Below are 13,498 nucleotides of genomic sequence, written 5' to 3' on the forward strand. Positions count from 1 at the left end.
AAAAACTGATAGCCATTGTCCAGTAATGGTCGGAAAATCACAGTTAAGCTTTGAGCTCTAAGCATTTCAAACTTTCAATTGCTTCTCCTGAAAAATGTATTCCAGATGACATCCATCATTCTTGCAGCGGACTCTTCAAATGTATACTTTGCAATGTTTATCTTAGCATTCGTATATCATGAATAGCGACTGGATTTTTATGTAATATCAAGGTGTGAAATATTTACATATTTGTATAAGAAAAATAAGCTGAATATGTACCAAAATATGTAAAATCATGAAAAAATTAATATCATTATCTGGCAGGTACAGGATAGATAAGACTCTCCAGTTGTGATTTCATAGAGCACCCGACTTTTTTACCGCACACTTGACACATTACTATTTTTCCATCTGTAGTGAAAGCTTCGTCCATCGCAATCCATGATTTTGTTTTTTTTTTTTTTTTAGTTGGTTATTTAACGACGCTGTATCAACTACTAGGTTATTTAGCGTCGATGAGATTGGTGATAGCGATATGATATTTGGCGAGATGAGGCCGAGGATTCGCCATAGATTACCTTGCATTCACATTACGGTTGGGGAAAACCTCGGAAAAAACCCAACCAGGTAATCAGCCCAAGCGGGGATCGAACCCGCGCCCGAACGCAACTTCAGACTGGCAGGCAAGCGCCATGATTTTGTTTTTGTTGTTAGGGTTGAAGATACAGGGGCCATTTTAGTTCGAAAAATAGCTTAATTTACTATATCAAAATATAATGTCACGGCATCACATGATGTGAAGACCTTTAGTTTTAAGTTCTTCATCATCATCATCATCATCATCATCATCATCATCAGATGCTTCTATAGTAATATTAAAACTTCGAAATGTTGCAGGTGGGCTGTGATCTGATGGAAATGGCACGTCTGTACCTCCCAGATTTCCATCTCCCAATGGAATCAGAGAGGTTATGTCGTCTGAAGACGGCAGCAGGGGCTGGAGGAGATGAAGACGAATCTGATCAGATGAAGAAGAGAGGTGATGACTTAAATAAATACCTCTCGGCAGACAGCAAGAACAAACGGCCATTTGGTAGGTGATGAACAAGAGTATTAGATTTTAAAATACACTCTAACATTTTCCTGGGATCCACATATGCACTTGGATAATAATCTGTAGTTAAGCTGTACTATGTTAATATGAATTGTATTATGTCAGATAATGGAATTTATTGAGACTAAGGGTCGAATTCATAGTCGTCACTTACAAAATGAGGAAACACTTAAGTAATGAGCATTTCCTTAGCACTTATTTCAGATCGTATTGCAGAGACGCTACTCTTTCAAATGCACTGAGCATTCCCTTGACATAGAAAGAAATATGGCTACATGGCTAGACGTGAGCGCTTTTGTACATTCAATTGTTTTCCAGCGCCTTCAAATTGTTAAATCAACATTGTTATCGTACACAAATTACAGAAGTAAATATTATAGTGATAAAAATTATGCAAAATGTCCAGAAAGCACTTTACAGAAGAAAGATGTGAGCTAAGAGAAATAGTTATGAAATATAGAGATATCGTCGAAAGTAAAAAAATCTGATTTATTCTCTCCAAAAGAAGAAATTGACATGGGATAAAATTGCAGTTGAATTTAATGTAAACTCCGAAAATATTCCTGTAAATAAACCATTTTAATTTATTTTTCAGTTATTTTTGTGGTAAACAAAGTGGAATGATATAATTACGAATATTTTAGCAGCTTATTCCTTGGGTAGAATACAAACGAAAATAAAAATAACACTTTTTTGGGACTTGAATACTTTCAGAAAAAATGCAATTTAAACCCACCTAAATGATGCTGCAGCATAAAATCTCAAAACAACCAGTATTTTCAGCAGTGGCGAAATCGGTACCGGTAAGCCTTATGGTTGTATTGTGAATTTCAATGAGAGACACCATAATATCCACAACAGTGTTCTTGTCGAAACCAGGGGCGTATTTTGCGGGCTACCGGTGGTAGCCCAAGGAAATTACAAAAGAAAAAGTTTATAATATAACATAATGTAATAATTTTGTATTATTAGTTTTACCATAGTAATTAAAATTAAAGTAATTGTTAGATATATTTTGTGTAATAATAGGGTCAGCGGTAGCCCAAACCCTTTAACCAGTATACGCCTCTGGTCGAAACGGTATCTCTTCTTAAATTGTTGGTCATCTCTGATATATCTTTTGTTCTTCCGAAACACATTTTGCATTTTCATTATAGAACTCAATCATAATCATCATCTATTGCATACTGAATCAGCTGATTACAATGCATATGAGGAAACACTTGAGTAAGCTGACAAGCTACCTTATTTGAATAAGTGTTCACTTCAGTGGGATTTATGAATTGGAAATTATTATAAGCAACTGCTTAAGGGTTTCCTTACGATAAGTGTTGACTATGAATTCGGCCCTTTTAAGTCTTAAAAAATGAATATGAATTACTATGAATACATTTACGTTTTTTCGTTATATGAAACATAGAAAATTGTGTCATATTTTGAAGAATGGATAAGTTGATATTGCAAAATATGACCAATAAGTATTTACTTCTCTTAATTATATCACTTAAAATATCTGCTGTGAAACTAACCATAAATGTGAAAAAGAAACAAATGTGAAGAAAGATTTTAGAATGAAGAATCTGTACATTCCATTAAATGTATATGAAGATATATAATTCTTGAAATATGAATAAATCATAAAATATTTTTGCATACAATGTTCATTGAAATGAAAATGAAAAAGTAAAGACAATTATACATTGCTTTCTGTTACTTTGTATAGTACCTAATTATGTGCTATATATTTTATATTTATATATACTAAATTAAGTATATATAAAACAAAAAATCAGGAACACCTTATGAGCAAATCTCGTTATTTTTATTACGTAATCACATTTAAATAGTCACCAGGTCATGTATGGTATGCCCTGATGAAATATTTTTAAGAGAAACTGAACATAAATGGAATGGAAAAATAACAACAAGTATTAGAGCTGGTTTTATGTTGCTTTCTGCTACGAAAGTGATATTCGTTGTCTTAAACTGTGTTTATAAACTGTTTAAATCATTGAAAGAAATAATTTTAAAGCCAGAATATTTTGTTTTGTATTCCCCCCCCCCCCCCCCCAATTTGTTTAGGATGTTGTATTCCATTTGTAATTGTTATGATATCAAATATTTTCAGTCCGCAGCATCTTAAATATTAGGAAGTGGTATGTCTTACACAGAAAGTTTTCTTATACAATTTCTATTATCAAGAGAATATGTATTGTCTTAGATCTATTCTAATTGTACGTCATTTTATTATTTATGCCTTTAACTGTAATTTATTCCGAATGAGCTGTAGGAAACTTTACGAAACATTTTAAGTAGGTACCTACTTATTAAGCCAAAAATTTACAGTAGAGCTCTTTGGTGAATATAGCTTGTGTTCTACTTTTTATCATATGTGAGCTATTCCATCTCATCGACCGAAATATAAATACAGAGAAAATTGACCTTACAATTTCTAAATACAATAAAACTTTTTTTGTGTATAGAGAACTATGATACAATGCTTTGTGCAAAGTTTGAGGCGTCAGAACTTCATAGTGTTCAAATTAAAAATATTTAAATTTATTGTATTTTCATAAAATTTGCAACTTTAAACTGTTGTAGCTCCGAATCCCTTTCACCCAATGATCAAAATAATGGTTTATTTTGATGCTGTGAAATTAAAGTTTATATTGACATATAAACAGATTTTCTTACTTTTTATGGAAATGGAGAAATTTAGTTTTTTCCTCGTTAAGACGCTTTTGCCTAGGAAAAAATATTTTTAAAATATATGGTTAGATTCCGCATTGAAAGTACAATAAACACATTTTTTACTGATGGCACGTTGATAAGAAAGTATTGAAAATATCAAATAAAGAAAATAAATAGTACGCATGTGAACTAACCAGCTGACTGTGAGGCGGGAGCTAGCCGAGACAAGCAAGGCCAGGGGACATAAACACGTGATGTGTCGTCTAACAGTCATGGCTGGGCTAGCTTTATCACAAGTTTTCATAAACACAGGAGTAAAATGACGCCCAACGCTTGCTTATCTTCAGCTCTCGGCCAGTGCGTGCGGTACTGCACCGTTCAAGTCTAGGTGTGTGAATATAATTTATTTAATACCCTCGAAACTTATTGCCGAGCCACTAAGCAAACAATGCCGAATCCCTCTTAATAATGCAAGGTTTTTTTCTCAATATTTTTTTACGTTTTTACAAATTGGCAAAAAGCCTAAAAGTAAGTAAAATCAGATTATCTGTCTCTCTGTATACAATAAAAATAAGGATTACTTCTTAACATAACCTACCAAATGTCAGCTTCAAAATGAGCTCTCGTTCAATGTTCTGCAGTAAATGGTTCCAGAGTTCTGAGCGCTGAAAGAGGCTTGTTTTTATAAAATATGCTAAATTTGTCGCTCAATAATACGAAAACCGTTTGACTTTCGATAGTATATTTTTGAAAATGCACTGTCCTCAGCACCTTGTATAAATAGGGAAAAAATTAGAGAATAAAAAAATGCGAGGTTTTTTACTGATCGGTTTCATATGGAATAGCCCATATGTAGTTGAGAGAAATGTCAAAATGGTGATTAGTTCAGCTGTTGATTTTATGTTGATAGCCATTAGCTTAAAACAAATATATTAAAGGAAAGCCCTGAAACCCATTTGTACTAGTTCTTACTAGTAATACCTTAAAAAAAATTGTTTCTTAAAAGCACAAATGTAAAGTTTAAATGCCTACAATGTTTTTTTTCAATATTGTTATTTTTTTGCTGAGAGGAGGCTGAAATACAAATATTCAAGTTTCTTGCCTTTAATAAAATTCAGCTTTGTACAAGTTTCATCGTAGGTTATTAAAAAGTAGGAGTTAGCACCAAATACCTTACTATAATAATACTGGAAAGCTAGCAGTTTTGCGTGCGAACGACGATGGTGCTGCTACCTACCTGCCAGGATGGAGATACTCGAGAAACAAGGTGTAATCAACTGCAATGTATATTGTTGCTGGGCTAGTTAATAGTTTTATTAATTAGTACTAGTGTTAAAATGTCAGGGTGTATATGTGCTGTTTATAATTGTGACAATTGCAGCATTGCAAATTGCTCCAAATCGTACTTTCGATTTCCGACATTTTATAAAACGTGAGTCAACAACATTCTTTAGTAGGCCTAATCCCTTCGTTTTTGTGTTGATAGAAAAATACAAATTAGTTTTTTTATTTAGGGCTAATAAATGAATAGAAGTTAAAATGTATTGGATTTTAAGGTTTTATCAAATTAAGTTTTATTGTTGTCCACATACCTTTACTAATTATTACAAGCATCAGATTACTATCAATTTTATCTTTGCAGTTGTCAGCAATGCGTATATAAAACATTACTGTAAATTCATTCCTAATATCAGATTGATTTTGTCTCGGTAAACCAAAGAAAAATTATGTAACAATTAATTACGGAAAGTAATGCAATATTTCTTATAATATGCAGCTTTGATATAAGATAATAATTTTACATTAAATATTATTCAACATTTCTTAAGTGTTTCATATATAATTCCACATTAGTAACTGACGTTTTAAACAATAGTCCAAATCTCGCTGTGTTAATATTTGTATGTGTTGACGTAATTCCATCCCGCTCCGCTAGATGTCAGGTCCGCGATTTTTCGCACTCACACCAATGCTGCTAGTATACAGATGTCCGGTATTATTATAGTAAGGTATTTGTTAGCACCACATTATTTGTGTTTGTATCAATCAACTCCATGATTTCTGATACTACACTAGTAAGCATTTCTTGTGTTAACTAGCAAAAAGTGGTGTGAATGAGTTACTGATTTTTATTGTAACAGATATAAATAATTTGAATTAATTTGTCTGTTGTTTTATATTGAAGCTGTAATAATTGATGTATGCATTCACCCTTGTTATTTGTGAGTACATCTGTTAAGTCTTATTGATGGATATATGAAACATGAATACATAGGGGAGAGTCGGGTAGTATCGGACATTGGGTAGTATCGGACAATGCATTTCTTTCATCTACCACCATATGGTAGTACCTGAATGACATGGTTACGTTTCTCTATGCGACATCACAGAAATGTAACCATGTCAACCAGGTACTATCATCGTGTGGTAGATGAAAGAAACTCACTGTCCGATATTACCCGATGTCCGATACTACCCTACTCTCCCCTAATAACAGAATTTCTGGACAGCATCTGGCAGCATGATATGAGATTTATTTATTTATTTTTTTGTGAACGTTTGTACTTGATCTTTTTATTTACCATCTTAAAGTATTAGCTAGTAACTGTAATATATATAAAACTTGAAACATTTTCTCATTTGTAGTGTTGTAATCTGTCTCTCAGTGGCACCAATGCGAGGAAGAGGTTTCGGCAGATCAGTACCACAGAGAGGTGATCTATTTAGGTCCCGGCCTCCCAATACTTCTCGGCCTCCTTCTCTTCATGTGGACGACTTCGTGGCATTGGAGATATCTGGTCAGCAGCCCACAGGCCCAACAGGGTACAATAAGATATCAATGCGTGCAGCGAAAGATATGATGGCAACGAGATCTAGAGGCCGGGGACGTGCCTTTGGAAGCGACAGGGGACGCTTCTTCGGTTCTGCCACTCCTTACAACCGGCGTGAAAATGGAAGAGGTCAGTATTATCGTGATGATACGTATGTAGGCATACAGAGAACATGTATCTCTAATAAAATCGCAGTTTTGTCGTGTTTCTTGAAGGGTCGCAACTTAGGGCTGGTTCACAATAAATCGGAAACGAGAAGCAGAGGACGTGAATATGAAAATTTTTTATTCACAATAAACCGAGAACGTAGACGACTATGCATATTGATATGCATGTCAATAACGATATGTAAAGTCGATATTACGCATTCTGATATTATTTGTGTATAATTGACCAATGGCGTTCTCTCATGAGTACAAGGCAGCCAACATAAACACAAGTTAACCAACTTAGAAATTTCAACTGAAACATTTCATTAGGTACAGGACTATAAATATGCCTATGCATCTTTATTATCACAACCTATTTTAAGTCTACTATAACGTAAAATAATTAGAGAAGAAACATTTGTAATAGAACAAAAATGAACACAACAGTAGTTATTGAATTGAAGCGTGAATATGTAGTGTGTAATATAACCAATACAGTAATAAAATATGATTCACTTACGATCGGTGTTCAAAGATGCAGCTATTGAAAGCCACGTATTCTCCTTCATTTTCTCATCTTTATACGAATCGCGCCGCTTATCGTAAACGTGAGGATTTTCCTCAACACTCAATATTAGAATCTCATCAAATAAAACTTGCTCCATGATGCACAGCACAGAACAAAATAATGCATAGGTTATGTCACGGTCTTCTTGCTACAAAATATACGACGACAAAATAGCTTTTAGATGGCAATAGAATGAATCTAGTGGGCTGTGATCGGAAACGTGAACGCCAAAGTTGAAACTTGGCCAACTGTCCGTTCCCGATCCCGGGCTCCGGCAAGCTTTTCGTTAATTGTGGATGCTCACATTTAAATGTACACATTTTAACAATTTTACCGTTTTCGTTTTCGTTCCGATTCTTGTTTCCGGTTTATTGTGAACCAGCCTTTACTGATTCCAAATACAGTTCATGAATTTAGGAGGTGTCTTTTGATTTATTGTCAGCTTAGAAATATGTATAATTGGTGGTAGTTCAGTCAATAATAACTTTAAAAATACTCAGTACTCATGGCTCCAAGGCCATAAGGTCACCACCATGAGCTTCTCGAACCATTAATTCTGTCTGTTACAATGTGAGAGTATCGTAAGATTTGCTTTCCTCTAATTTCGTAAACAGTTCTAATAGGGGAAATTATGTGGGTACTGTTGTAAGATGCGTTCAATTCAATTGTGAAAGTGGCAAGTACGAAATGTGTCCTGAGCACAGGTGGCGAGAATGATGCTTTCTTATTCATTCACACAGTGCACTGCATATCAGATTTCTCTGTGTGCATTTTTCTAACAGACATAGTCATAGCAAATTTCTAGAGCGATTTATAAACAAGCAAGGGCAGGAAAGTAAGTGCAAAGCGTACAAAAGTTTCACCCCATCTGAATTGGATAAATACTAGGCAGTTCAATAAGTAATGCACATAATTTTTTTCTCCTATTCAAAGTTTGTTTTATTACAAATCCAAATATACTACATCATTCCCCAATTAATTGGCTACAAATACCTATTTTCCCACGTAGTCTCCATTCAAATCTCTGGCTCTACGCCACCTAGATGTTAGGGCCTGTATGCCAGTTTGGTACTATTCAACTGGTCTTCTTCTCAGCCATATCCTGATGTCTCCCATGACCTGGGGCCCATTTCACAATCGTTACAAATTACAAATTAACAATTTTCAAATAACAAGTAAAAGATTACAAATACTTGTAAATTGTGTTTCACAATGCTATTTTATTAGTTTGTAAAGTTTGACGAACTTTACAAAATGAGCTAAAGAAATTTACAAATACGCATTATTGGTTGCACAATATCGCCAACGACAGTTTACAAAAATCACTAAAGAGCAGAGATAAAGTCGCCTTATTTTTACTACTATCGATACATATCTTGTAGGAGAGATTCCAGCGAAACGGGACTCAAAACTACTTCAGAATACAGCGTAAGTAGTGTCGGTATTGCATTATTGAATTATTTATTTTTGGCGCAGGAACTTCTTTTTTAAGTGCGAGTATTTATTAAATACAGTCTTCTAGGCCTATATAAATACTTATGCGGTATTCTGAAGTATAGTGCGGGACTCATTCGAAACCTTTCATTAAATTTATACATTGATATGAACGTGTTATTAATTCTTGACCGGAGAATTTTACGTATACATCTTCGTTTGATTAGGCCTAAATTCAATATCTTTGTCTGAGTCATTAGAACTCCTTAATAACATCAAAACTGCTTTAGTTTAATTCTTAATATTATCCAGTTACTCAAAAATTAATTTAATAAATATTTCTTTATTGTATTTATTCATTATTTCTTGCAATATCAAACTTTACACATCTCAGAGGTATTGTAGAAAATGTGCTAATTTTACAAGTAAAATTTACACGTTTGTAAAATTACTCTTCATTGTGAAACAGAATACTTGTAAAGTGAGCAAAATTTAATTTGTAAAGATTTGATTTCCTTTGTAAAGTTCAACATTACAAACAAAGAAGTTTACAATTTACAAGCAAAGTTTACAATTTACAAAGATTGTAAACATTGTGAAACAGGCCCCTGGTCATTGTCATCATATCGCTTCCCACAGATCACATCCTTCAGGGGACAGAAACGAAAGTCAGATGGTGTGGGGCAGATGAGGAAGGACAGTCCACCCAGGTTTTGTGATTTCTTGATGAGTGCGCATGCTTGTGTCTGACCTCGCATTTTCATGAAGAAGGAGAATTTTGTTGACATCTTTATGGGGATGAACAAGCCTAAATTGTCTCATCAAGTTCTCCAGAGTCTTGATGTAAACTCTGAGTTTATCGTTTCACGAGTTTGCAATGTGTCAATCATGTGGCCATAACCTTGCTGGCTGAAGGTCCTGATTTGAACTTGATTTCTGTGATGCCACTCCATGAATTGTCTTTGATCTCAGGCTCAAAATGGTGAATCCATGTCTCATCCCCTGTGACATTGTTGAATAAGAAATCAGCGTCAGCCTCATGATGTGTGCACAAAGGTCCTTCTTTGTTTCTTATCGTCATCAGTTAGGCACTTAGGGAGCCACTTGGCACAAACCTTTGAATAGTCTAAGCGATGCATAATTATGTGAACACTGTCCACAGAGATGTGGACTTGAACAGCAAGGAGGATGAACTTGGTATGAAGTAACTTTCTTGATATTTTGGAATATAATACCCTGCTCCTGATGTCTCATCATCAGGGTTTACAGATCCACCTATATAAATTTGAAGGTGATCCTTATATATGCTGGAAATTAGTTCCATGGCTTTAAAGATGATATGTATAAAATTTCGTTATTTTTAAGTGAAGGGCAGCCGAGATGTGCATTACTTTTTGAACCGCCCACATACTATAGGATTAATGTATGCTGTGACCAATGAAATGACGTTTTCGAGCCACATGACATTAAAGAATATTATCGTGGTTTATTTGCTTAGTAATCAGAAAAGTTACAGTGTCTCCATCTTATTTCTTTACCACTATTTGGCACTTCCACAGTCCTACTGGATTCTGTCATGTAGCCAAAAAGATAGTTGGAAAAGAATCTCTTAATTGTCGCTCATCGTTAACACTAAATTGTTATTATGGTAAAAACAAAATATATAGCTTTATTTCAAAACATTACATGAGAAGTGTTGTATCGTCAGGGTTTCCTGAGTCAAAACATGCCTCTCTTCCTACCCTTTTTGTCTTTATAATTCAGTCTATCTAAATTTTCTAACAAGATTATGCACTGTAGGACGACTACAAACTTTGGCGCCTGGAAAATTCTCTGCAAACCACCTTTGCACTTAAGGGCAGAGGTAGAGTATACTTGAGAAGCACTCTTACGATCTTGTATACAGAGAAACATTCGTTCTAATCACATGATCACCATAAAAAAAAATTCTCGTTTGTACTGAGTGTCGGACCCAGTAGGGAGCTAAACTCCCATCAATAGGAACCATGTTTATCCTGGGTTATCCTGTTGTTACCTCAGACTTCGATATCAGCCAACATATACACCATGAGGCATGTAAGGGAAACTCATAACACAGCTGTGGATGGGAGTGTGTGTTTGGCGTTAAAGAAATAAAACAGGACACTGCATTATGAGATTTACCACTAAAATAGAATCTGTGCATGTTCCCCGATTGAGAAGTTCGGAAATATCAGACTCCAGTGATTGTATTGTCGGACCATCGGATCTGTGCCCCTTCAGCGCTGTCGTCATTCTTGGAAAAGTTAACGCCTGTACTCACTCCATTCCACCCGCTTTCCTCCCACCACGTTAAACAGCAGGCCACGAACCTTGCTGAATAGGGATGTTGCCAAACTTCCGACAAACTGTGTCATAAATAACTGGTCCTTCATGCTATAATATTATTTCTTTCAATCAAAATACATCTTGTATTTCTACATTTTTAAACCTAAATCCCATGTCTCGAATCACTTTCCGTAGCATTTCTCTCCAACCTTGGAAATTATTGTTTCTCTTGTAATCTTCAGTAATTTCTTCAATGTTGAAACTTCTTTCTGCACGGTATAAAATTCTTGTATCTTTCTTCTTAATATACATCGGTTCATATCATCTACAAGAATTAAAGGTTCCCTTGGTCTGTTCTTCTCTGGTGATTCTAGCTTTTGATCTCCTGCACAGACTCCCTCTCTCCTGATTTTCTTTATTAGGATCTCTGATCTGTCTATATAAATTACATAAAATGTTGTATTATTAATATGTAATCAACTGAAATAAAATAAGCCTCACCTGTGATAGCAGCTGCTCTTTCTGTTGCCTTATTTTTAGGAAACAGATATTGACCTGTTTGTTTCTCTTCCTCGCGAAATGCTATTACGTACTTGCTTAATAATATTTCTTTCGCCATTCCTTGCTACAATATTCATGTTGAGTTGACAACACTGGACTACAAGTGCAAATATTGTAAACTGCCCCGCTAGAAGGCCAAAATTGTGAGTAGTGGGGGACTGGGGGACAGAAAGGGAGAGAGATAGGATTGCAGGCAGAGAAATGAATTACCGAGGCTGAGAAGGAATTAGGGTTCAGTTCGCATATCTTACAGGGGCACAGATCCGATGGTCCGACAATATCAGTGTTTACTATGAACTTGTGTCCTCGACTTCCAGGTATCCCAAGAGGTGTGAGTTCGATGCCGCCACGCGTTGGCAACGGCAGAGGCGGCGTGTCGCCTGCGTGGCCGCCCCACAGCGGTGACGTGCCCAGCCCCGGCAGCCAGCCGCCTCCTCCGCGTTCATTCAGGACTCCTGAGCCGCGGGACATCCGTATGCTCCCACGCTCAGAGGAGAAGTTTAGCATTGCTGGAGGAGGCGGCGGTGGAGGTGGAGGTGGTGGCGGTAGTGGAGGTAGTGGTGGCGGTGGTCGATTTGGTGGACGAGGTGTTAGGGGAGGAGGGCCTGGAAATTGGTCTGTCAAGGACAACAGGGAAAGGTTTGGCGGCCCCAATATTCGAGGCAGTGGACGAAGAGAACCTCCTCCTGGTCGACACGTGCGCTCGTTCACGAGATAAGTCTTGGATTTCTTTTACATTATTGCTATAGCTGTGGCTATACACTTATTGCCTAGTGTACCTCAAATCTCTAAACTGTGAAACAATTTTTAGAGTTGAAACTAAAGAGCCCTTAACTCCTCTATGACGGTACTTTAATACTTTGTAAATGCAACTTTTCACATTGTGCTTTTTGTTGTAAGCCCTTTATAATTTTTATACGTAGTGTTCTGAGTGCTAGAAGACAACAGAATCGACCTATTACTGCATCAGTTCTCCGATGTGATAATTGACAGCTGATTAATGTTCTAACTCCGTCTTTTAGTGTTCATCTTTCTCCAAATACAGTAATTCATGGATAGAGGGCTCACTTTTCTTGTATATTAGCTCAAATATATTTTTTAATGTGAAACATAGACATCAAACCATGATAGTTTATAGGTAAAAATAATAGAACGTATTACATTGCTAAAGGTATTGTGACATACTACAGTTTTGTTAAGACTAAAAGATAATCGTACTGTGCACTGTGTGCCGCATTGAAAATATTAACTATTCTTAATCAAACACAATAAATTGTACACTTTTTTTATCAGATTTGCTACAATATGAACTTAAGTCAAATTTGTTTAGAATTGTTTATAGTTTGACATCGAGAGAGAAATATGTATATGGTTGTGTTCCAAGAGTATTATGCTTTAAGCAGAATGGCATAAAATATGTAAGAAAGCATTGAAATGGAGGGTTTATATATATATGATGGCAAGCAATACTGTTTCTTTCGACCCTCTCAAAAATTGAGGTAAATATTGTAAGTTGCGTGAGAGAGGGTTGTATTTTATGATATCTGGATAAAAATCAGAATTAATTTCTGTATAAAAGAAAATTTAGGTTTTGAAATGTCAGTCTCTGGAAAAAGTTATTGGTTACCTATTTCAGAAGATTAAATTATTTTACATTGAACAGTTATTTTATTGTGTCAGGATTCCTTAGCTCCTTTCCTTTGTTGTCCATGTCGTGAATCATATTTACCTTCGCTAATGACATGTATCTCATGAAATTTGTTCTACAAAATATCTTTTTATTCAAGGATAGCCTTTATAACCACAATTTGAGAAATTACATAGGTTGGATAAAAAGTTATGGCAACACTGCTGTCACATG

The 13,498-nt window shown here is 35.5% G+C and overlaps 1 protein-coding gene across 1 annotated transcript in view; it reads left to right on the forward strand.

The window, feature by feature from the left end:
* The window catches only part of vir (VIR_N domain-containing protein), a 68,308-nt gene extending 55,011 nt beyond the window's left edge, over window positions 1–13,297 (forward strand). The window contains exons 15-17 of the mRNA XM_069832060.1: window positions 880–1,075; window positions 6,454–6,747; window positions 11,955–13,297. Coding sequence (XP_069688161.1) covers window positions 880–1,075; window positions 6,454–6,747; window positions 11,955–12,355 — 891 coding nt within the window. The 3' untranslated portion in view covers window positions 12,356–13,297. The remainder of the gene's footprint in view (window positions 1–879; window positions 1,076–6,453; window positions 6,748–11,954) is intronic.
* The last annotated feature ends 201 nt before the right edge of the window (window positions 13,298–13,498 follow it).

Source organism: Periplaneta americana, chromosome 7 (genome assembly GCF_040183065.1).
Source record: "Periplaneta americana isolate PAMFEO1 chromosome 7, P.americana_PAMFEO1_priV1, whole genome shotgun sequence".
NCBI classification, from domain to species: Eukaryota; Metazoa; Arthropoda; class Insecta; order Blattodea; family Blattidae; genus Periplaneta; species Periplaneta americana.